Source organism: Takifugu rubripes, chromosome 22, assembly GCF_901000725.2.
Source record: "Takifugu rubripes chromosome 22, fTakRub1.2, whole genome shotgun sequence".
Taxonomy (NCBI): Eukaryota; Metazoa; Chordata; class Actinopteri; order Tetraodontiformes; family Tetraodontidae; genus Takifugu; species Takifugu rubripes.
Genome location: NC_042306.1, coordinates 1,778,093 through 1,802,678, shown reverse-complemented (window position 1 = coordinate 1,802,678; position 24,586 = coordinate 1,778,093). Strand labels below are relative to the sequence as shown.

The window sequence follows — 24,586 nt, the reverse complement described above, 5'->3', positions numbered from 1 at the left end:
CGCACATTAACAGAACAGCATTTTAGTCGTGTATTTGTAGGGACGGCCGGTATTTCCCAGCTGCCAGTGCCTGGCAAAGACAGTGAGAGACGCATCTGCGCACAATGATGCTGTTACCTGGTTTGTAATGTGAATATTGGCTTTAAGAGCTCTGGGACCAGCTGAGCAAAATAATTCAAGTTCAAAAACCTTTCACTATTGTAGCTGCACTGAACAACATCCACTCCGATTCACACGGGCAGCGTGACAGCGCCTGTCATGCTCCTTTAATTGCGGCATGTTGCAAACGCCCCCTCTGTCTGTCATCTCTTGGCATGTGTGGACAGGTGATTGATGGCTGGCTTCATCTCTTTATGCTCTGACGCACCCGCTTGTTCTCTCTGTTGTGAGCGTCTTATGCAAGTGACAGGGAGCGACATGCCGGCTTGTCCATCAGACATGAGCTGACAGGTGAGCCCGTTGCTCACCTTACTCAGCTTCACTGCACTTTATCCAGCAGGTGCACATTCCTCCGTCAGGTCCCTGCAGCCATGGGCCAGTGGCGCACGGCGAGGTTGGCCCGGGTTACTTTCCAGTCTCCACTGCTGTTGTCAGAAATATTTCACGGTGACTTGATCAAAGCTGGATTCCTCCACTGCTTTGTCGTCCTTGAATCTACGAGGTGAATTGAGTTTGCAAAGGTACTTTTTCCATGTGTTTTCCCTCCACTATTTATCCGGTTACCACTGCTTTTCCCCCCACCAGGATGGCTGGGGTCTATCCCAGTGGTCACTGGGTGAGAGGCAGGAATACACCCTGGTCTGGTCAGCCACACGTGCACCATTCACACACACTCACGCCCACAACACAATTTAGAACCTCCAGTTGCCCTAATGCATGTTAGGTTTGGACTGTAGGAAGCAGAGAGAGAGAGCGGCCCTGAGCCCAGGAGAGAACCCAGAACCTTTGTTCGATAAGGCTAACCAGGGCAAGGTGCTACTTATTTATTGGAGTTTATGCTGTCATTTTCTGTCCAATGGGTTTTCTGCTCCAGCTTTTGGTTGGATGGTTTTTGGTGATTTTTAATGTTTTGGACTTTGGGGATCTGAAGGTGGATCAGGAAATTTAAGCAATTGTGTTTGAGGGTGTTGAGTTCTTATTGTTGGAGTGAAGCCTAGATGTTCGGATCTGCAGGAATGTGGTTTCTGTTCATGTTACAAGAGCCAAGATCAAAGTGATCAATCATTAACAGGTTTTGTCCATTATCATCTAGAACATCAGAGATGACTCAGAAATCTGGACGTAAATAAATAAGCACTGACTCACTTTTACACCAAAGCGGTGGCGTGTACAGTGACCATTTTGACACTCGGCAGGCAAGTGACGATGATGGGCTTAACACTTAAAGGCTCTCGAATGTCTCATAGCTGTGGGCAGCCAAGCCCCCTCCCCAAACATTTGACCCCTGCTGACGTAGGCTGGCCATTTACATTTAGGGACAAGGGGGCTCAGTCCATTCTTAATCCTATTTCTAGTGTGGAAAGAAGCAGCCACCAGCAATAAAGTGAGAGAGTAAGTAAGGCTGTATTTTGATTACATTTTTAGGTTTTAAAGATTCAGATTTTGTCTGCATTTTGGGTTCTTAGACTTTTAAAAAAATCTATTTTTGTTCCACTTTTCTGTGTTCTGATCAGTTTGCTCAGCGCCGGGAGAACACTGCGGGATAGAGCTGGCTACGCTTTCTGAAAAAGCCTGTTCGTCTGGTTTACGGACGGTTTCGGTCCGATTTTTGTCTCAAGTCGGTCTCCTGACGTGATCTTTCTAAAATCGCTGGAAGCCATGAGTTCCTTTGTGAAGAACGCAGTAGCCGATGGAAACAAGGCAAACTTTGACCTCATCCAAATCCGGATCGAGTCGCTCAGCAGCAAGATGGACAAGCTCATCCACATTCAAGAGAAGGTCCTCGGCCGTTTGGACGGGATGTCTCAGGACATAGACGGCATTGAAAACGACATGGAGAATCTGAAGGTTGACAAGGAGGAGATCCATCTCCCTCCCAGGATGGTGAACCAGACCCAGGTCGTGGGTCGGGAGGTGAGGGAGATTTGTCAGGAGATGAGCACCATCATGTCGGCGGTGAACCAGCGGTCCGAGCAGCAGGCTCAGAAGCTCGAGGGAATGGAAAAGCTGGTCCTCAGCATGCAGCAGGTCATCAGCTTCATCGGGGAGACGGTGAAGAGTTCCAGGATCATGAAGCTGATGTTCAAAAATCCCGCCGCCAGGAAGGTCTCGAAAGACACAAAATCCAAGAAGGCCATAAAGAAGAAATCATCCACAGACACAATAAACAAGAAGCCTGAAAAGGTTGGTGTCAATCAGAAACTTTTGGAGAAGTTAGATTAATGCTGTGCTAATTAAAAAGGGCCAGTGATCACGTCCCACCAACGCTTGTTGGTCTTCATGTTCTTGAGATGTTCTTTCATTTCAATGCTGACTTTAACTTCTTGGATTGTACAAAGATCTCTTTCTTGGCAGAACATGTGGAAAGGATCAGAGTAGTCACCTCAGCAGTGCGAGTCCTTGTTTATGTGACTTGGCCTGCATTTGAAATGCTCCATATTACGGCTGCTGCGAGGTGAAGCCAATAAGAACGGCAGCTTTTTTGCTTGGTGATGGGTAATATTAGAGATGTAAAATAGCAATAATTCTCACACATCGTGCAATGCTTGATGGGTCCCTACCTGTGCCGAGTGCATAATCTCCTGCTACATGAAACCCATGGGTGCCCCACGGCTCTCATTCCCACAGCCACCCCCACCCCCCCACGGGGCATGAGAGGGCTGGCACGATGCCAGGGGTAAAAATATGAGCAGCCTGGTTTAGAAATGCTGTTTTTGGATCGAGAGGCTGCCTGTGTTTGTGGTCTATAAGGGACTTTAACCCCTTAGCTTGTCAGGGGTCAGGTGTCAGTAAAATATGATGAATCAGTCGTCCGCGTCCTCGCTCCAGTTTCTCTCTTCCTCACCACTGTGGTTTACACCGTCACCTCATACCAGCGAGGTTCTGAGCTTGAATTGCAGCTGGAGGCCCGAACGTACGGACTTACCATGTTACATAGATCTGGATTTGAGCGCCACAGTGTGGCTGTAAACTACTCCTGAGTAATTAAGGGCAGAGGTAAAATGTATCTTGTGTCTTCCCGAAGAGACAGTGTAGTAGCTCCTTCTTGTGTGTGATTGGTAGCTTCCATAGATGCTCCTCTCCAGCCATCGCCCTGTTCCTTCTGTCTTCACATTCATCTGTTAATTAGCAACTTCTGTGGATTCACTGTGACGCCTGGTTCCTGTCATCAATAAGTGGAAGATAATTATTCTTCATTTTGTGTAAAATGTACATTAAGTGCTGTCTGGCTGCAAATATCTGTCAGGAAATCTGTTGTGTGAAGCTACAGTATTTGGGATCTCCCCTTTTCCAAACCATAGTCCACACCTGACCTGACCTGACCTGACCTGACTCTAATGGCTGTTTTCTCTTTCTGCTGGGAAAATTTTGGCACCCAGAAGAGAGAATCTTCCCTGCTCTGTCATTCCACTGTGTTGGTCTGTTGGACGCCAAAAAAAAGATGGCCTATGAGAGTGAGTCCACAAATCTAAAATACATATAATAATTCTATAGCTACTGTATGTAACCTTTATGAAAGGATGGGACTACAGTGTTTTGTGGTGTCTGCCTTCCCTCCTGTGTTGTTGTTGAGGAGGTCAGTCTTTTTCTGGAAACATAGTTGTCTGGTCACTAATAGTGAGCAGAATCATGGAAGGTTGAGCACAGAGCCTGATGTGGGAAAAATGACTTTTGAAAGTGGGAAAAACTGGCTAAAACCAAGGACCACAATGGTGATGTAATGATGATGATGATGCTAATGATGAGGTCTTAGTGTACTCTGGTTATTTTATGTAACTGAAAGATTTGTTTACCCCCCACTGCACCACCATATGACTTTTAATGCCAGCTAGCATCAGCGCCCATCTCTTCCCTGTCTTAGCTATATAGCCAACAGTCCATAATGCAATGTAAAGGTCACTGAGGAGCTCTTGGCATCGTAGCTGTGAGCTGCTTTCAGACATGCCGTGACAAGATCTCACCACTTTCCTATCACCTGCAAAGCAGCCGTTGGAAGAATCATATCTCTTTTCCACTGTGACGTACAAGCTGAGAGGAAACTCAGCAAGTGGCAATGACGACATTTATTACGTGTTCCATAGAGCCTGTCAAGCCAGCCACAATCCAGAGTAAAATAGGTGAGGCAGACCAGTTACCGGCTCGATCTTTCTGACTGATTTTTACTTTTCTTTTTTTAATAAATGAAGATTTTAGGTTGGTGGAAAGTTCATCTTGTGGTAATACCTCCCTTGACCTCCGGGGGGCGAACATGCCAATGAGATCCAGCAAGTGTAGCTGTAACTGGGGAAAACACAGCACTCAAAATATCCCCTCTCCTGTTTACCTCACGACAGACTTCGCAGAAACCCAGCGAGACACCTGTGGCCTCAAGAGCATTTTTTTCCCCCTTCATGCTAACCCGATCAGTGCGTTTCCTCGGCAGAGAAATTTGAACAAGAGCACACCGCCACTTGTAATATTTTCCGCCCGGGGTCGGCATCACATTCCACCACTGAGGGCAACAAGTGATAAGCTATAAATTCACAGCTCTGCTGCTGTCTATCAATGTGCCATGAACAATCAAAGGCATACCATCAGACAAGCCGTGCAGCTAACAGGGATATGCAACAAACGTGCTTTTCTGTCAGAAGAAAACAGTTTGAAATTGTTATGGTTTGCTTTTTATATTAATCTGCTGCACAAGACATTTTTTGGGGTGTTCGATACGCTAACATTAGTAAATCAACTAATCCTCGTCATTTCATTAAAGTTGACATTCCGGATGAATTTTTCCACCTGTTGTTTTTTTCTAACTTCCTCATCTCCACCTTTGTCTCTGTGATATTTCATACTCGCTTACTTCTGTGTAACCCTACTAAGCATTGCTGTCTGTGTTTTTATTAGAAATCTTCCTCTAACAAAGACAATAAAGGGAACCAACAGTTCAGGATAATTCCTGCTTGTGAGACCTGTTGTCCACAGCCGTCTCACAAGGCAAAGCTCCGCGGACCAAAGCACTTCCTCGCATCTCGCAAATGTGGAAACTTTGTAGGTTTATCGTACTCGTGGTTGTAAGACTGTCTGCTAAACCATCATTGCGTTTCTCTCCATGCTGTCACCAGGTGTTGGTCATAAATAAATGGTTTCTTTTTTGCGGTATATTTAAATTTAACAGGTCAAGGACCACAAAAGTAAGGATGGGATAGATAAACCCTGTTTGAGCCCAAAAGACCTGAACGTGCAGAAGAAGATGAAGCTTCCAGAGACAACAGGTGGGATTAGCACAGATAAAAACCTGCTTATACACTGTTGAATGCTGCTTCAGAGCTTCTATGATAGAAATATATACAGTTTATTTGCTATATCCTATTAATAAGTGATGCATGGTGTGTTTTATTTGTAGAAAATATCTCTCTCAAGAAGCAGGCTTTGCTTCTGGAAGAGGTGCAGAAGCTCAACCGGGAGAATGTGGAGAAATCAGATCTGCAACCGACCCCAGAACATCTGGACGCGGAGGCTGGAGCTCCCCCAGAAGATCAGCAACCCGAAGCTCCTGTTTGCAGCGTGATCGACTCCCTGTGTGAGGACTCCCCGGTGGTGGAGAACCTCCAGATCATTGAGGTTGTCGACCAGGAGAAAGTTGATGACAAACAGGCAGAGGTTAAGCCAGAGGAGAAAGATGAGGAAGTGGTTCCTGAGCATGAAGATACATCCACAATGGCAGAGGAAATTACCCAAGAGGTTGTTACTGCTGAGGAAAAAGCTGCAGAGCTCAGGACTCCACCAGAAGATAAAATAGACCCAACTCCTACAAGGTAGCGAATATCTAAATTGACTGTCTGATCAAAAGAACAATTAACTGTTTGTCTATTTGTCAAGAGAAACAATAATGAATGGAAAACAACACACCATTTTTGACTTTGATGCAGCGAGGCCCCCAAAGAAGCTGAGCAGGACCAAGAGGCAGAAGGCAGCAGCACGTGTACGGCAGCTGTGACGGAGCAAGACTCTGTCACAGTTCACAGCCCAACTCAGTCCACCGTCCTGGAAGAAGGGCCTGAAGGGTCATCACAGGGCCTGATGGAAGAGAAGAAGACAGAAGACAAGGAGGAAGAAGAAGAGAAAGCAGAGTCTGAGGACTGGGCCATCTTCAAAGCAGATGGTGTTGAATTCCAGATCAACCTTAAAGAAAGGCTGGAGAGAGAGAGGACGGACAGCAGAGCAGAGCAGGATGAAAAGGATGACGATGCTGATGATGATGCAGAGCGCTACTTTATTGGTAAGTTGAAACCACATCCTTGAATTTCTTTAAATTCTTTTTTTAAAATCTGGAAAAAGATGTGGTTTATACAGGATGTAACGAGTTCTGAACGTCGTCCGGCCGGCAGAGGGCGTTGTTAGCGTGATTTTTGTATAACACTGCGACTATGACAATATCAGGATATAAACAAGATAGTGCGTAATTTAAAATAAATGCAAAATGAACCTGCAAATAAATGTGTGTAAATGTGCGATCAACTTCCGGTCAGGACGTTGTTGACTTGACAAGACCTAATTAGACGGCTCGTGTTCCTCATTAATGTTTGTCAACGTGCTTAAGCACCGTGTGCTGACTTGATTATGGCACATTCTTCATCGACTTATTAAAAGAGATTCTATCTACTGTCTGCTTATCTCTCATCAGACACCAGTTCTCCTCCTTCGGCCCCGTTTAACCACCGAATCGTTTCAGCCAAGCCAAACCAAATCATCAACTTCTACACCATCAATTGGCAGGAAGTTCTCGGAGGGTGAGCACCAAATGTTGAATTTCATTTGTTAAAAAAAAAGAGAGAAATAATCGTCCCAGTCCTCCCACTCCTTCTGCTGGCCTCTGGACCATAACCAGAGTCACTGCAGCTATTTTTACACCAGGACCGAGTGCTATGTGAAACTGTATCCTCGGTGCCAGCTGGTAGCTAATCACTAAGTGTTAATCCGAGTCTTCAAAGAGGAGACACAGCCCAGCTCAGATTTAATGAAATAGCACATCAAGCACACACGGCACAGTAAAACATCTCAGCTGAAACGAAGATCGCTTTTTGATTTGTCATTGAAACATAAATCTCCAGGTCCTCTGTTCTCGAGCACGTTTCCAGGATGTAATGTGTCATTTCCTTTCCCTCCCTCGTCAATAAGGGGTCGTTTCGGTCAGGTGCACAAGTGCGTTGAAAACTCTTCAGGCCTCACTTTGGCAGCAAAGGTCATCAAAGCCAGGAGTCTTAAAGAAAAGGTAAGAGAATCGAATCGCACAAACATCACTGGATGTTACTGGGATGCTCTGGTGAGCTGGGGCAGGGGGACACGTGTGTGGGTGAGAAATGTTTGACCCAGAAAAGACGGCGCTTTGTCTCGCACCCGAGGACAGCTGAGACCTTTCATTGTGTCCGTCTGCCTGTCCGTCTCTGGTAGGAGGTGGTGAAGAACGAGATCCAGGTCATGAATAACTTGGACCACGCCAACCTGATCCAGCTGTACGCAGCGTACGAGTCGAGGAATGACATCATCCTTGTGCTGGAATAGTACGTTTGATAAAGGCAACAGTAGCGACTGGCGACGTGAATTCAATCGTGACAACTGTAACTGTTACATTTAGTGTCGGTGGAGGAGAACTGTTCGACAGGATCATCGATGAAAACTACACTTTAATGGAGCTGGACGCTGTGATGTTCATCAGGCAGATCTGTGAAGGCCTGCAGCACATGCACAAAATGTACGTCCTTCACCTGGACCTAAAGGTAACAGATGCTTAAGTGGACTTTTTCTTTGTTAATTGCAATTCACCGTTCCACCCAGTTCTTTATAATGTTGTGTTTTCTGATGAATTCCAGCCAGAAAACATCCTCTGTGTGAGCAGACTCACCAACAAGATCAAGATCATTGACTTTGGCCTGGCTAGAGTGTGAGTATGCTCTCACGGATGATAGCTATAATCTTCCATAGTGGGATTTACATGAAAATCCCTCACACAGATATAAACCACGGGAGAAGCTGCGGGTCAATTTCGGTACACCAGAGTTCCTCGCTCCCGAGGTCATCAACTACGATTTTGTGTCGTTCAAAACGGACATGTGGAGCCTCGGCGTCATCACATACATGCTGTAAGCAAGCACCTTAATGCACGCAGATACACGCAGGCTGAATTGTAAAAAACCCAATCTCTTCCTGTTAGCCTGAGCGGTCTATCTCCGTTCCTTGGTGATGATGACAACGAGACCCTCAACAACATTTTGGCCGCCAAGTGGAACTTTGATGAGCCAGAGTTTGCAGATACGTCTGAGGAGGCCAAAGACTTCATCTCCAGGATGCTCATCGTGAATAAAGGGTATCGCCGTCTCACTGAGCTCTACTTTACACGCTAACATTAGCAAGTGCTGCTGCAGATGTGCATTTATACTGTTGCAATCATTCAGCTGGAGGATGGGGGCTTCTGAGGCCATGAGACATCCTTGGCTGTCTAACTCAGTGCTTCATCATCATCTTTACACAAAGGTACCGCTTTATTCTGCTAATTCTCTGATGTTGCTGCTATTAATGCATCTATAAAAGCTTTTGTATTTGTCCACCCAGAAAACGATGTGCAGATCACGGCGATCGTCATGTGTCCCCACAGCTGATAGCTGAGGTTGGTTAATCAGGGTACTTTCAAGCTTTCAAAACCGTTTAAGCTGAAATGTTTTCAACATGTCCACAAGGGGGCGGTATGTTTCACAGATTGTTCTGAGGAGAAACCGGTCCGTTTACTGTTCTTGCAGGGCTCCATAGATGTGATGACCCCAGCCGTGGACACTTGGACCAACCTTTCTGTGTGAAGGACCTGTTATAAAGTCTGTAGGGTCGAAGATCTCCAGATGCACCGAGAACCTTCCCGACTGTTTCCTGCGAATGTGAACGTGCAGAAACAAGCTGCTGTCCGACACTCGATGGCCCCATCATGAGTCAGACTGGCCTGCAAAGACCTGTGTACGAATACGAGTCAGTCTGGTACATTTTAAAATAGCAGTAAACGTTGAGGAAACGACAAGAGTTCTTTAGACTGAACAATGTTCCATCCCCGTCCTCACGTTACCAATTAGCCGAACTTTAAAAGCAATATTAACGCAAAAGAGCTGGAGGAAATTTGCCTCTGAACTTGCATGTGTAAAGTACATATATATATATTTATTATCAATTTCTTTGTTCCTACCATCTTCACAGTGAGCCCTCACACTTTAGTGCCCAAACACATCTGTGTTACTGTCTTTGCCTCTTGATAGATAAGAACACCGGAAAATACTGTTGTTTATGTGACTAGAATGTTCTGTTTATCCTCTTATATTATTATTATGGACAGAAAGAAGTCATTATCATGAGCTGTAGTCTCTGCACTTTATAATGTATATTTTTAAATATAGATTACCTATCAAGCTGCCATAGTTCTATTAGAAAGGTTTGTGTATTTTTTTTATTTTTATTTTTAAATCCTGTTCTTTGTTGGGGTCTTTAACACACATTATATGTTGTAACTAACAGTTCGCTGGCACAGTCTATGTCTTATCAACCTGTTTAACCCTGTGTTGCATGTCCAATAGGCCTTCTGTTTAATGAAGCAGACACTGAAGCACCCACAGAGGAATCACTTTATTTCTGAAATCGTACTGTACGCTTGAATAGTCCTCCTCTCCCGCGTGCTGCTGCCGTGGCTCCCTGTTTTCATGGACGTCTTTGAAATGCCTTCCGTGAAGGTCCGCTCTCGTGAAAATAAAAAGGGCTGCCTGCACCGCTCCAGGTCCAAACTGCTATTTTAGACCTGAAATTCTTTGTTTTCACGTGTTTCAGCAGTTAGAATCAGGCGTGTATTTGTAAGCGTGTACACATGCATTAAAAATGAAATTTTGTCTTAATCATGTTTGTCTCCTTTCATTTCAGTGAGATGACATTTTCTTTTTACACTAAGATCACTAACTGGTAAAAAAACATCAAATTAAATAAGGTTGCTGATGCGTCACTGCATTTGTAGAAGAGTCCATAAGAAGAGACAGAATAAACAGAAAACAAATGTGCTTAAATCGCAGAAAGATGTCCTGCTTTTTAATAGAGTGAGGTCTTATTTTACAGAACCTCCAGGGTTAGTTGGGGATAAATGCTGACTTTATGGGGGATTGTCGCAGCAAATAGGTTTTTAATTATATAGAAATGCCAGAAAAGCAAACTATATCACCCAAATGTGCAGAAACCCAGCGGTCGACAAATTTCCCATCCAGCAGTTTGAGTAAGCCGTGACCATAAAATTGCAAAGGTTGGCAAAATGTTTTAGGCTATTTTTATTTTCATTCAATTTTGATTTCTACCACCTCCACCGACAGGAGAGATGTATGAGAGAGAATTGCTGTTTGTGTTACAACCTGAAATAGAACGCGGCTTCAGCTCCTTTTCTAAGAAAATCTGAAAAAATAAGATGTGTGACTATAATTAGAAAACCACCAGAGAAACAAGCAGGTCCGAGATCCCCCCCCACCCCCAAAGATATTGATTTTATACTAATGAAAAATGAAATTAGCCGTGCAGCCAGATGGATTATATGACCCTAGATTGACTAAATTCTTTCCATGCTGCTGCAGCGTTTGTGTCACTTCACAGCAAGAAGATCCCACGTTTGAATAACTGAAAGTTCTCCTGGTGCCCCTGTGGATTCGCTCCGGTCTCATTTCAGGTTGTTTGGACGCTCTGGAATTGAGGGCGTGAATACTGGAAGGGAGGGTTCCCGACAACTGCGGGTCCACCAGGCCAGCTCTGCGTAGCGGCTCGGGACTCGGTGCGGGTTTCAAACCTTGCTGTGGCGCAGATGTGGTATCAAGAGCCTGATTAGTCTCTTATTTGTTTCTTTTGACACAGCACTGAGCGAGATACAGAGGATCTAATGTCGGTGGGGACGGTTCAGAGACAGTTCATACATTCTTGCATGACAAACACAGCCTGAGCAATAACTCCATGTGAGCCATTACTCCCAACATTCAAGTCGTTTGGCAAAACAGGTGAGACTGATTTCTTCCAAGTACTTTCACCCCCACTTTCCTACGTTTCTAACGTGTGCCTTTCAGGACCCCGAGGGGTGGAAGCCAAGCACCGGCTCGAGCTTTGTCCCTGGTTCCAGGCCCGGGCTGGAACGGTGAGAAATTCAATTTAAAAGGAGCAAAAAGTGCCTCCAAGAACTGCTCCTTCACCACCGCTAAGTCTCCTCCATCCACATCTCCAGGGGCAATCATGAGAGGCCAAACCAAAACCAGATGGACTTATTGGGCCTAAAGATAACAAATAGTGCCTGTCAGTTAGAGACCACCACAGCTAGGAAACTATGGGGAAAAACAGATAGATAGATAGATAGATAGATAGATAGATAGATAGATAGATAGATAGATAGATAGATAGATAGATAGATAGATAGATAGATAGATAGATAGATAGATAGATAGATAGATAGATAGATAGATAGATAGATAGATAGATAGATAGATAGATAGATAGATAGATTTGAGTGTGTGTGTTTCTGTACTTGCTACATTCCCAAAATATCGATTGTACTACAAAAGTGAGGACTTTTTGGTAGTGGGGACATTGTGGTTGGTCCTCACAACTTCAAAGGCCTGTTTGAGGCTTAAGACCTGCTCTTAAGGTTTAGGTTAGAATTGGGTTTAGGTCAAGGACAGGGTCAGGGTCAGGGTCAGGGTCAGGGGCTTATTTAGTACGGTTAAGGCAATGATAAGATGCTGGATAATTCATAATGTCTAGCCTCACAAGCCCTCACAAAGATAGAAGTACACTTCCGTGTGTGTGTGTGTGTGTGTGTGAGTGTGTGTGTGTACATGACATTAGAGGACCATTTGGTTTTGGAACTTATAGGCAGAGACCTGAATCCATAGGTGAGATGCCCTGCAGTGTTAGATGATACCCCTCCCACCCACACACTCAGAGTTAAGAGACAGAAGAGAAGACGAGGGTGACCCCCGAAACTCCCCAACAGAGTCCCCGTAGATGAAATAAAAATGTGTCCTTTGTAACAGGAGTTTCCTGTACGTAATTTAAAAATACTGGGCCGGGGTCTGAGGTTGTCGTAAGAGTCCCCCCTCGCTCTGCTCCTTGTTTCATGTAAGAGCCCTGGAGCTGGCCCTACATTTGTCTAAACAAGAGACTCTCTCTCTCTCTTCATGGAGGTCCAGGGTAACAACCGGGCGGTTCTCGGGGCCCTGGGGCAGGTGGTTCTGATTTGTAAAAAGGTGGGGGGAGACCAGGTTTATGTTCAGTTAATGGCAGTACACATGTCGTCACGTCCAGAGGTGGGCACACGCTGAGCGAGTGAGCTGTTTCTAACACTACATGAGGTTTGACTCCAATAAAAACACACCGACCAATTATCCCTTTACGACTTTCGAGCCCGGTCTTCTAAAATCAGGGTGAGGAATGTCCACTTGTCCAACTGCAGCTATCTCGTCACCCCAGAATTCATTAAGAAAGAGGAAAAGAAAAAAACAGAATTTCCATAAGGCAAACACTGGACCCAGTCAGGTGGATGTCAAGGAACCAGTCAAAGGTAAAGTTGTTAGCTGTTCAATGCTAACAAATGTGAGGGTTTTTTTCCCCCCTGTTCAACATTTTGAAGCACCTTTAAAATTCAACAAAGACGAAGAACGTGACACCTTATGAAGATCAGCTTCCTCTGTGCTAAATGACATTTTGGATCTACTCAGTCCCGTTTTTTTTTGGTTCCTTTGGTCTCAAACTGCCCGCTTGGTGGGAAGGTGGCTTGTGTTTGAACAATGTTTCACTCTTGAAGCACGTATATGTGAATATGCACCAGCCCAGTACGGGATCCACTCTTTTTTCCAGTAACAACTTCACATAAAATGGGGGTTGCAAATGAAAACAGTCATCTCCAACCCACACAGATTGATTTCCAGACAAGGGGGAAACACAGCATCTCGCTGCGTCCACTGTTTGCAGTCCGCGGTTTCAACACTGATCAAATGGCGACGGTGAGGCCTTTAATGATCTGAAGCGTCCCCCCGCTGTGGGGTCATCTGCCTGGCTCCATATCATCTTAATGTTGGGCCCTACTGCTGGCCAGGCCTTCCCACAGTGGGGCTGTATCCATCAGCTTTGTGTTTACCCGTCCTCTCTGGCTCACCCCTCGGCCTGCACGGGGTCTCTGTTCAGTCTGCCAGCCCTGCTGAGAGGACTCCGCAGCACGGAGAGCCGTAATCCATCAGGCCTCTGTGTGTGTGTGTGTGTACATGCTGTACTCTTTTATACTTTTAGCCCTCACTGAGGAGTTGCCGCTAAAGAACCTAAATGGAGCCGATCGGCTTGTCCAAACAGACTGAAGGAGCTCTTTCCCTGAGGTCAGCATGTTAATATGTGCTCGTGGGTGTACGGACACGCCGCATTTGTGCATATCTTATCATTTAGGAACAAAATGTCCCCTCTTTGACCCCTCACGCACGCACAAACCCACTTATTGCGGTCTCTTTATTTAGATCCCCTCCATTGAGTACAGCAGCTGACACTTATGTTCACATTCATTTACAGCGTAGCCCAAGTTTCCTATGGATCCATATTACATCTCTGTTCTTGAATCCCACACAGCGTCTGTCCTCCCTCAGCCCACGGTGATCGATGAGCAGATCCCCTGCCTCTCTGCAGATGAGACCATTACTGAGGGGAAAAGACCCTCAGCGCGCTCTCTATCTGACTCCCAAAGTCGGCGCCGGCGGCCAACAAAAACAGCTCGCGAGGCACCCGAATTTCAGAGCGGCCGTTGCTGCTGTAGGGTGAAACATTTCCCACGATATGAGACAACAGAAGAGGGCCGACTGGATGAGGCGACCCATACGCAGACGATGTGCTGATTTCATTGTATGTCATGATCGTTTCTAAAGAAACAGCACAGCATCCCAGGAATAATGAGAGGAACTTTTGCAACACAGCACATTTGGAGAAACACGATACAACCACAGCAGCCTAATAACCTAATTTGTATTCCTGGGTTGGTAAAGTCAGGATAGAGTTACTGATTTCTGACCATGTTTAAGCTAAATATGCATTGCTGGTTTATTTTTGGTTTGTCTTGGGGTTTTTTTTGGTGTGTTTTTTTAAGCGGCTTTCAGTTGGGTTCTGTATGCATTAAATGGGGGGGGGGTGCAGGAAAAGAGTCACAGCACTGCGGTTCATTCTTCAGGTCATATTCACTTGACCACACAAAGAGCCCATTTGTGAGGGAGGCGTTTTATGTGTTGTGTGTCAGGAGGCGCAGCAGAAAAAGATTTACTGTGTCTGTGTGTGTTCACGTTTGGGCTGGAGGTCGTGCTCTTACTGGTAGAGGCTGCCGATTTATTGCAATTTAGAACTACAGGTGGAGATAAAAAAAAAATGAATATGCATGATATCCAGTTTTGATCAAATGAAAAATTATCATTATATAATTTATCTTTTATTTTCTCGGCTCATTTCTTGAAAATGTCTGGCATCGAAAATACAGTATATTTCTCATCTGTTGTTTTAGGAAATTTCATTTTTTATTAACACTAATTGAGGCTTTTCAATTGGTTATTTTATGTTACAAGTAACAGCTCTTTAGTCTGTAAATGCTTTTTAAAGATGCAGTGGAATTAAAATAAAAAAACCCAAGGTAATTCTATGATTATTGAAAATCATATTTAGCTATTTGGCATTTTCTTAAACTGACAAAGATAATTATAGAAATATAATTCATCCAGGCAAAAGCATACACGACTCGAGTCTTTTCAAAATCAAACTGCATACGGAGGGAAAAAAATGCTTTGTGTTGCTGAACTTGCAAACGGTGTGTGTGTATGTGTGTGTTTGTGTGTCTGCCTGTGTGTGGGCATCAAGGTTGATGGAAGAGGAGGAAGTTGTGCCACTGAGGTAGCACTCAGAGGGACCAACAATGACCCACACGTATCCTGACACAGACGGAGGGAGCTGTGGGCTGTGACTCCAGTGTTCCAGCTTTTGTTTCAGTCTGAAAGTTGTTTTCTCTTTTTTTTTGTCCGCTGATGAAAGATGAATTGATGATTATTTATTTATTCTAAACCTGGAAACACTTAAATGCATTTGAATGTTTTTCCCAAATAAGCACCGATGATGATTGAGGGATATAACTGAGCTCTTTTTTTTTTTCTCCGTTAAATTTTGCTCACAGGCAGGGCTCTCTGAGCCTCGGCCCTTCCTTTTATGAGCTGCCTCAGCAGCGCCCCCCCCAGCCCACCCTTCCCTGGAAGGGAGAGGCTGCAGCAACCTGCGGCGCTCACATCAGCGTGGGGAAAGTGCTCTGCTGAACCCACTTTCCAGGAACTCAGCAGAAATGGAGCAAGGATCAGCTCAACTCTAAGGCAAACACCTGCACTTCCCCCCCCGGCTTCTTTTTCCAGATCGGTCTGGATGTCTGTTGCTAGAAGGAAGCCGAGAGCGACTTTTCCAAATCAGAAGCCATCTTCTCTCTGTTCGTCCACAGTGACAGCACATAATATCAAGTGTTCCTCTCTCATAGCCCCACTGCTGAGTCATGATGGCAGGCTGACTCGACAGGAAGGTGACTCTCTATTTTATGGGGGACCACCTGGGAAAGAAACCGTTTTGTCACGGTTGCTTTCTGTAGCTACACCACATCATTGCTGTGCAGAACCTTGGCCAGCAGAGGGTGAACAAAGCTCTGGAAAGAATCTTGGACCTCCACGGGCCAACGGGAGTGCCCCCTCCTTCTTCAAAAATAACATCTCCCATTACATTCATGGGTATAGAGGAAATTTAAGTAGGGTGGTATGTGAGGCCTTTGCCAGCCAGACCTGAGACAAAATGTGGTTAAAACAGATTATTTGATTGCTGTGTAGCTTCAATTTTTCTCCAGAACCCTTTTTTTCATCATGGCTTCAGGTTTTTTTTTTTTTTTTTTGAAGGGGCCCTTAAAGATCACCTGGCCACACAGAGCAACAACAGCCCTCTATATTTAAAGACCTGGCCACATCTAATCATACCTTCATGCTCCTGCCTCGTCCGCAGCGTTAAAAAAAACCTCCCCACCACTAAGCCGCCATCAGCACCACTCCCCGACCGCTGCAGCACCTCTCGTTTCCACGACGAAATGCCGCCATTGGCCAATCCGTCAAGACCTTGGTGGTCTAGAATATCTCCGAGGTGGCACAGCCGCAGGGCCTGCAGGGCGTAAACAGGACGCTGGGGGAAGGAGGGGACGGAGGAACAAGGATAGAGGGATGAGAATGTAGAGTCAGCAGCCTCTGCAGTCGGCCCGGGCAGGAGGAAAGCCCGTAAAGCCTTCAGATTCAGAGCTCGCAAACAGCGGACCGCCCTGAGACTGGGCTCAGAGGATAAAGCTTTGGCCAGACACAAGACGGCATCAAATAACTGCTGAATTATTTTCTTTTTACCCGGATCAGTGGGATGGTGGCTTAACTTTGCTCAACACAGTGGCCCGGTGTTTTATTTTTGCTGCATCTTTTTCGACTGAGGTCAGAGTGACTAAATAACCGAACGGTAGAAAGTGGGAAGATGAATTTGATGTGTCCAAGGCAATCCGCAGCTGATTTTAAACCAGAGGTTGGGCCGGACAACAAAGCATCAAAGCCCGAAATAAGGTTGGCTTGATGGGAACGTGCAGAATTCGTTGCTGTGAAATGAGCAGCAAATATCCACACGTTACACCCGCTGCCTGTTTCCAATAATATTATCCTCATGGGTGATGACAAGTTGAAAAGTCATTTACCTGACGCGGCTTTTATTACAAATGTGTCTCGTGCCCTTCCCTCCCCCACTGTCAGGATCAGCACTAAACAGCCCAGATGACGTCCAACTGACCCTGACACGTGTGATAAAGATGGATGAGGTGTTGCGACACAGAGGATTTGCATACGGCCCTGGAAAAATGTTGTATTTGTTCAGCAAATGTACAGTCCAATAATAAAAAGAGTAAATATACAATTAGGCTCATGGCGCGTTCTGACCGCACGGTTGAAACGTCCTTTGAGGAAGGTTTTTTCTTCTCCGCCGGTGGCTTTTTTGTGGCTTTTATATTATTTTCTTTTACAATCCACATCCAAAGCAGTGTACTTAGTCGATGTTTTCGTAGATTCAGAACCCGTCATCTGGGTTTTGTCTCAATTTAACGTGCCAAAGGGGGGAGACAGAGATTGGGGCTTTGCATTTGTATTGTATTCACTTGTATTTTGACAGCAAGGGCCGTTCTGGTGAACTAATAGCATGCTTCTATTCCTCCCTGCAGGGGGGATGCACCGCCACAGGGGAAGCCACAATCCTAATAGGCAGCTGGAAAAAGACAGGAAGATATAAAGCCCTGAAAAAGGCTGCAGGAGGACCCTCCCTGTGTTAGGAGTAAGGTCTACTGAATAAGGACAGCCTTTTATACGATTCATTTTGTGAGAGGTTAAAATGGGGCAAAATATCTCCAGATAATCTCAATTCGCTCATATTTCACTGGGACATGTGCTTTCCCTTTCCTGGATTACTGAGGCATGTAATAAAACACACACTGTTTGACTTTTTTTCTTTTCTCCCCCCCCCCCCCGAACCGCAGCGGCTGTGGAAACGGTGTTCGAGGTGATGTGAAAGAATTTGATATTTAGGAAAGAGTCAAAGCAGGTAAAACGACAGACTGGCCTGGAGAAAGCATCAGTGTTTTAAACACACATGGGAATGAGGCCTGACAATTATGGTAAAAAAAAGAGAAAAATCTCATTTTCCAAATCTTGTTTTGTAACTTTAAATGACAAGGATTGGTCGATAGTGGGGGCCTGATGGAATCAAGCCTCATTAAAACAGGTTACAGACAATTAATATGATTAAAAGGCCAGTGTTTGGAACGCATTAGAGGGGTTATGTCTAGGTGACATAATGCAGACATAAAAGGATATAAATGAACAATATTCTGATTTTGAGATCTTGATTGTGATAATGGAGCACTTTTATGTGAACATGTGGAATTCAGGTGTCATGCAAAGGTAGTTTTGGAATAATTAATGATCTTTACACTGTGTGGCCAGGCAATGCAATGAATAAAAAACAGCTGTTTGTCGTATGAGAAAGAACAGAATTCAAAGCATACTTGATCCAAGAGACCATGAATTACTTCTCTCTGCTTCGTGTGTGTGTGTAAGTGTGTGTGTGTGTGTGCGTGTGTGTGTGTGTGGCCTCTCGTGTGTTGGAGTGCAGAGCATGAAATGCCTCTAAATTGGCTGTGTTTGCCCTCTGAGGAGCGCTCTTTTCAGATCATATCCTAATCCCTCAGAGAGGCGGTCCACAGGGTCACTGCTTATTCAATTAGTCCAAAGCCATGGCTCAAAACATTGTGGGGCGAGAAAGAGTGTGAGAAAGTGTAGAGATAAAGGATGGTGGTCTGAGAGTGTGTATGTTGGAGGTCTCACTCTGTGTCTTTTATCATGCAGCCGCCAAGAAGCGAGAATCATCTGCACATTTATCACGTCAAGTGTAGGTGAGTTCTCTGGCCAGAGGATGGCGCTTGTATGACATATCATTGGCAGGTGGTAATAACTTGGCGGTGGGGGGGTTGATAAAAGGGAGAGGACAGCGTCCCATTCCAGAGGGGTCATCACTAAGCCTGGAGCCTGAACCACATACCCTGAGGCAGCTGTTTGGTTACCTGAAGCTCCCCTCCGGTCACCACTGATGAAATTCAATCTCCTGCAACAGCAGACCAATGTAGCAGAAGGAGCATCATTAAGATGCTGTTAACAGCAGATGCAACGCAAATGCAGCGACGTCCAGATGGTTAGAACGCACAACTGTGAGTACGGCTCCAAGCAATGAGCTGAAATAAATGCTCAAACAGGAAACCAGAAACATGCCAGAGGGTTTCTGCTGGGAGGAGTGCGGCTGCACCAAAGGTCAACAATCAGATTTCTGGACAGGATTCCCCTTTTAAATTTGCAAATTTATCCTGTAATATTGAACTTTACAACATAAGCATATTTTGAGCAGGTGGAAAACAACAAAAGGCCCAAAGTAAAAAAAACACCAAAACCCCCAATGTCTGCAGCTTATCTATGAACTTTTAACTTCCAGGCAAGTGGGAACCATCTTATCTATTGAAAGACACAAAGATAAAAACATCAGTCTGAAATGACTGCTTTCCCAAGAAAAAAAATCAGGACACACAAACTGTTTAATAAAGGAAATCTCTTATTTCACTGTCATTAAAACCCCTCATTTGTTTCTGCCTTCAGAGCTGATAGACAGCTGACAGACTAAACAAGCCTGTGGCAGTGCTGACAGGAGCTGCATCCAAGCCTGTCGCCCAACACTACCTGTCACTCTGGAGGTTTACTCAACCAGACATGAGGTGTTACATCCACATCAAACCCTCTCGTCACCATCTTACACACATGCATGTGGGCGGTATGAATTTTTCCACCTTTCAGACTTGTAATAATTGACTTACGGAGCAGCATGTTTGATGGGAGTGCGTAACACATTACAAAAAGAATACTTTTTCACTTTTTAAATCAGAAATTCAGCTTTAGTTTAGATGGCAGAAGAACAGTTGTTGTGTTGTGTGTCTCACAAACAGAATCTCAGCGCTTTAGTTCCATTGTAATCACACACAACGGCCTCAAAAACCCCTTTAAGTCAATTGCATATGCTTTTGTTCAAAGTTGTTTTACTTATGCGTATGCTGTGCATGTGTGCAAAATATTCACTTTCATTCTGGCTCCCAGTCCAAAACCGGCCACACGAATTTGTGGTGTGTTTAATCAGACTGAGCAGCTTAGGGCAGTGCAAGCGAGGACTACGGTCTCAGAAAGGAATGAACTAATCTGATAAGTTATACTGGAATTATATAAATTGCGTCCAATGAACATTTTTTTTCCCAGACAAATGTCACTGCCCCTCTTCATTTCTTGTGTTTGTCTGATTTGTGCTGTGTAGAAAGCTCCTGTTTCCAAAAGTGGCCTATTTTTAATCACATTATATGTCCCGAAACGCGAGCGCGGAATAACTCAAATCTTTACATTGCATTAGGCTAACCGGAGGCCGGGGCCCTGTACTTTCTTTGGCAGTTCAGCCCAGCGTTCGGCACATTTTATTCACCCAGCTGAATACAAGAGCAAACCTCATTCAGATGAGGTACAAATGAGTGCGGTGAAACGGGGCCAACTGAGAGTTCTCTGTGCTGCGGTGGGGGCCGACCAGCAGCCAGCCAGTCTTTCAGCGAGCCAGACTCTGTCAGACCAGGCAGTCCAGAGTGCACAGCTTACCGGAAACCAGGGCAGTTTGATTGAGTTCCTGTTATTGACTGCTCTTTTCTCTCTCCCCCCCTCGCGTGGAGCAGGTTTCTGCCAGGTTAATTTTTTCAGCCCTGCCAGCTGTCAGAACACAGACTGTACAGAACTGCACACGCAAGCACTCGCGGCCCCGCCAAAGTTTTCAGCTCCAAACATTCATTTGTCATCCAACAGGCGGTGTACGATAAGTAACGGCGGCTGTGTTCCTTTTTTTGGTTTTTGTTGTGCTGTTTAAACTGGTGTTCTGCGGAAACCCGGAGAATCCCAGCAGACAGTAAATCAGCCGGTATTGGGATGCTCCCGTTCTGACAACGTGGGATGTAGCCGTAGAGGTTAGGCAGTGAGAGGTAATGCATTGCTTGGCCCGGCTCCCGGCCCATAGTGAGGTCGGTCCTGGCTGGAAGGCCTGAAAGATGTGTTTGTTGTACAATAAGTTGTAGCCGCGCTGCCATCTGGGTAAAGACCTTCGGTCAGCGCCGCGCAGGCATGTGTGTGGCTCCCCGTGCCAGAAATAATAATAATAAAACAAAGAGGCCCATTCAGTCCTCCTCTTCCAAGATGAATTTACCGCAGTAATGATATTAGGGCTTCAGAGAGGATTAGAAAAGTAGCAGACTTTTTCTTTTCTTTTAACGCAAAGGGTGTCCAACATCCTCAATTCTGCTCCAGCGGACAGAAACTAAACACGCGTCGTATCTTTTACAGCTGTGGCGAAAGCCTTCCTGTGGTGTGACATGTGTGTCACCTTGGAGAATGAAAGGGGGGCACTATCGGCCGACACATCTGCTCGCCGATACGCCAGGCTCCAAATCGAAGTTGAATAAGCAACCTCGTCCACTTAAATATCCTGTAATGATGTGATCCGGTGTCTTTTTGAGATAACACACAGATTTCAGGACAGACAAACAGCCCATCTCCCAGCGAGGGCGCCCTCTCCCCCCAGATCCACATCCTCTTCCGATCAACATCTGCAGTCAAGCGCAATATGAAGACTTATAAACTGAAAAGTTCTCTGCTGCTGATTTTATTAAGCACTACTTTGGTTTTATTTCTGACTTCTTGTGGATGGAAAGCACCTTGGGATTTTTATATTGCAAAATGAAAAGTGAACTTTACACACTTTATTAAGATGTTTGGCTGCAATGATTACAACAGCAATAATAAAAAAAGGGAAAAGTAACAGAAGATAAAGTATTGTCAGGACAGACATACAGACAGGAAAAGACATCTTGAAATCAAGATGCTTCTAAACTCTACATCCTTTTCTATTTAACATCTTTGATAGCTTAGAAAAATGGAAATGACGACTGGTAGAAATGAAAAAAACACAAAAACATGCCATTTCATTCCAAAAAATCTTGGGTGACAGTTGCCGTTTCTATGAATAAACAACAGGTTTCCCCTAAATGTGATGTGGAAAAGTTTGCTTCACTACAGGACTCTGTTGATTTGATAGATTTGCAGGCGCCACCGAACCACCTGTCAGCAAACACGGCAATCCATTAAGACCAGGCCGATGGTGCTGATTGCTTTGCCCCTGACCCCAGATGCTTGTTTACTCAGGGCATGGTTGCCAGTGGGGGGCATGAGGGGGTGGCGGTGGGGTTGGAGGAATAATTTGAATTCCGTAGGTGGACCTGGGGTGAGGGGCATTGGTCTCTTTCATGACACCCGTACTCGCACAAACACCCAGTCAGTACCGGTGGTGGTGGGATGAAGCCAGGCTCCTGACATGCTGCCGGCCCACCGCCTGCACAGGCAGAGCGGGACTGTTGATACAGCTGGGGTAGGCAGAAGTGGCGAGAAGTCAAGTGACTTGACCGGGGTCAAAGCACCTTTCTCTCTCTCTCTTACACACACACACACACACACACACACACACACACACACACACACACACACACACCATTGTCATCTTTAATTAATAATAAATGTTGTAATATTAAAACAGACAATAACATCTTTAAAGTCTCACTTTTCTGTCTCTGACTCTGATTTGATACTAATCAGAGCCAAGAACAACAACTAAGGAAGTGAAATGAGACCACAAAGGAAGACAATATCCTTCCACAGCTTCTATATTCTTCAAAGATGTTTTGCTTTAATCCTCTAGCAGGGGGAGGTGCATCGTGCAGCGAGGCTCGGCCTTATCATCAATAAAGTTTTAGACTTCGAGTGCAATTATTGTTTCCGTCTCCTGTTTTTCCAGCAGATTTATTATGACTTTGAAAAAAAAAAAAGGTTCACAAGCTGTGTTACTTGCAGCTTTTTCCAGGACAAAAAGAAAGAGGAGGGCTAATATTTCAGACAGCTCCCTCTCGGTCCTGCCCAGGCCTCCGTCCCTATCTGTCTGACTGCTCTGACAGGGTAGGAGCGTATTTCCACCTCACCACTCAGGTCCAGGTGTTTTCAATCCAACCGAAAGCTCCCTGAAGATGATTGATGAGTGCTGTTGGAGACGTCCACACAAATACCAACTGTACTTAGCCACTCTCCCTCTCTCTGTTAATAGGTGCTCGTGATTGAATTAGCTGGGTCGGGCAGTGTGAGAGGGGCTGTGCACAAACACACATTTGTGCGAAGGTGTGCGGCAAACGCAGGTGTCAAACACTCCCCTCAGCTAAAAGAAAATGTTTAAATGTAAAGTAGTAATTGAAATTATGAGTTTTTATCTGAAGCAATGGCCATCCTGAAGGCTGGCAGCTAAAATAGATATCTTTAATAACATTGTGTATTAAATTCAGTTATTAAGGAGTCCCTGTTCTGGATAGGTTGATTGTTGCTGTTAGGCACTACAGACACGAATCAATGCAGACACACACAACTGGGTGAGGCTGGAATTAAGATTTATTGAAAGGTGGTTCAGGGCAAAACCAAATGGTGCTGAAAGCAGACAAACACTGTCAAACTGGAGCAGGCTGGGCGGTGCGAACGGGCGTCCGGAAGGCGATTTACGGGAAAAACTAACAATCAGTTCGGAACTGGAAACTGGAATAATGAAACAAACTTGCATTCAGAGTTTCAGGAGCCAGGATGTACCACGGGGGTTAACAACAAACTGGCGATGAGTGGAAGGTGGACCAGGCTTTGAAAGCAAGAGGACAGGTGTGGATGATTAGCTGGGGATGAGTTCCAGGTGTAGATCACCTGACAGGAGAGAACCTGGAAGCAGCCCCGCCCATCCTGGAAGTAAACAGACAAGAAAGAGAAGGAAGGGGAGAGGGAAACACTCGGGAACTCCTAACAGTTGCAGTCATCCAGTTCAGTTAATTTTAAAGAATTTAAAACATTTACGCAAAAAACAGTTCCTTAAAAATGTACTTTACAGAACCGTTTTCCAGAACAGAAGAGTCCTTTCAGAAAAAAACATTTACTTTTCTGTCTCTTAAGATTTATTTCTTTTGTCATTGGATGTAAATATTCTTCTGACACGTTCCCTGATAGCATTAATGTCTCTTTCAACTCCAACCTTCTGCACCGCAGCCACTTTTGTCATAATTTCTATTAACATTTTGCAGCTATTAAGTCACAAATCCAGTATTATTATGCACATTTAAGATGGAGCTGAAGACTGAAACTGGAATCCCCAAAATAACAATTTCTAACAGTAAAAAGGTTCAAAATGGGACCATGGTTTTATAGCTGTTACCCCTTTATTTCAGAGGGGCAGCTGTTTTCCATCACGCAGCTCATATGTGACACAGCACGACTGACTTTGCTCGAGGGGGAAGTGCTGGCACCAGGCGCTGGGCACCGTGGGGCCTCTGGTCTTATCAGCATCCAGGTCATAAGGTAGACTGGCGGGGCATAGAGGCAGGGCCGTGGTGGGAACGGAGGAGGCAGAATGAGGGGAAAGGGGAGGGGGATTGTTGGGCTGTTACATAGCCGGCGGTGTGGGTTTGTTCTCCCGGGGGACCCCTGCCGTGCTGGACAGGCATGCTGAGGGCAGATAACCGCAGAGGATGAATATATGTGAGAACAAAATGAAAGCAGAATAACAACGCAGGGCCGTTGCATGAGCGCGGGATGATAGAGAGGGTTTGTTTTTGTGGACTTCATCTGTTGTTTTCCAAGGTAACGCC

The 24,586-nt window shown here is 45.2% G+C and overlaps 1 protein-coding gene across 6 annotated transcripts; it reads left to right on the top strand.

Moving 5' to 3' along the window:
* Window positions 1-522: 522 nt before the first annotated feature.
* mylk4a (myosin light chain kinase family, member 4a) lies at window positions 523-10,050 on the top strand. 6 transcript variants are annotated; one of them, XM_029831000.1, is made up of 18 exons: window positions 528-661; window positions 745-1,551; window positions 1,674-2,343; window positions 3,540-3,614; window positions 5,044-5,187; window positions 5,315-5,411; window positions 5,543-5,954; window positions 6,069-6,418; window positions 6,824-6,929; window positions 7,318-7,411; window positions 7,591-7,700; window positions 7,775-7,916; window positions 8,010-8,080; window positions 8,151-8,279; window positions 8,351-8,503; window positions 8,592-8,670; window positions 8,749-8,803; window positions 8,934-10,050. In XM_029831000.1, exons 3-17 carry the CDS (start codon window positions 1,819-1,821, stop codon window positions 8,800-8,802), a joined length of 2,541 nt encoding a protein of 846 aa, XP_029686860.1. In that variant the 5' UTR covers window positions 528-661; window positions 745-1,551; window positions 1,674-1,818; the 3' UTR covers window position 8,803; window positions 8,934-10,050. The 6 variants fall into 6 exon arrangements, with proteins under 6 accessions (XP_029686859.1, XP_011614415.1, XP_029686862.1 ...); XM_029830999.1 differs by having other exon boundaries at window positions 523-1,551; XM_029831001.1 differs by lacking the exon at window positions 528-661 and having other exon boundaries at window positions 1,538-1,555.
* Window positions 10,051-24,586: the final 14,536 nt, after the last annotated feature.

What these genes read in the sequence shown, in the direction of transcription:
- mylk4a (XM_029830999.1), top strand. Translation starts at nt 1,819, where the DNA reads ATGAGTTCCTTTGTGAAGAACGCAGTAGCCGATGGAAACAAGGCAAAC. An exon ending in GAAGCTTCCAGAGACAACAG is followed by an intron (nt 5,412 to 5,542) that starts GTGGGATTAGCA and finishes TTTTATTTGTAG; the next exon opens with AAAATATCTCTCTCAAGAAG. An exon ending in ATAGACCCAACTCCTACAAG is followed by an intron (nt 5,955 to 6,068) that starts GTAGCGAATATC and finishes ACTTTGATGCAG; the next exon opens with CGAGGCCCCCAAAGAAGCTG.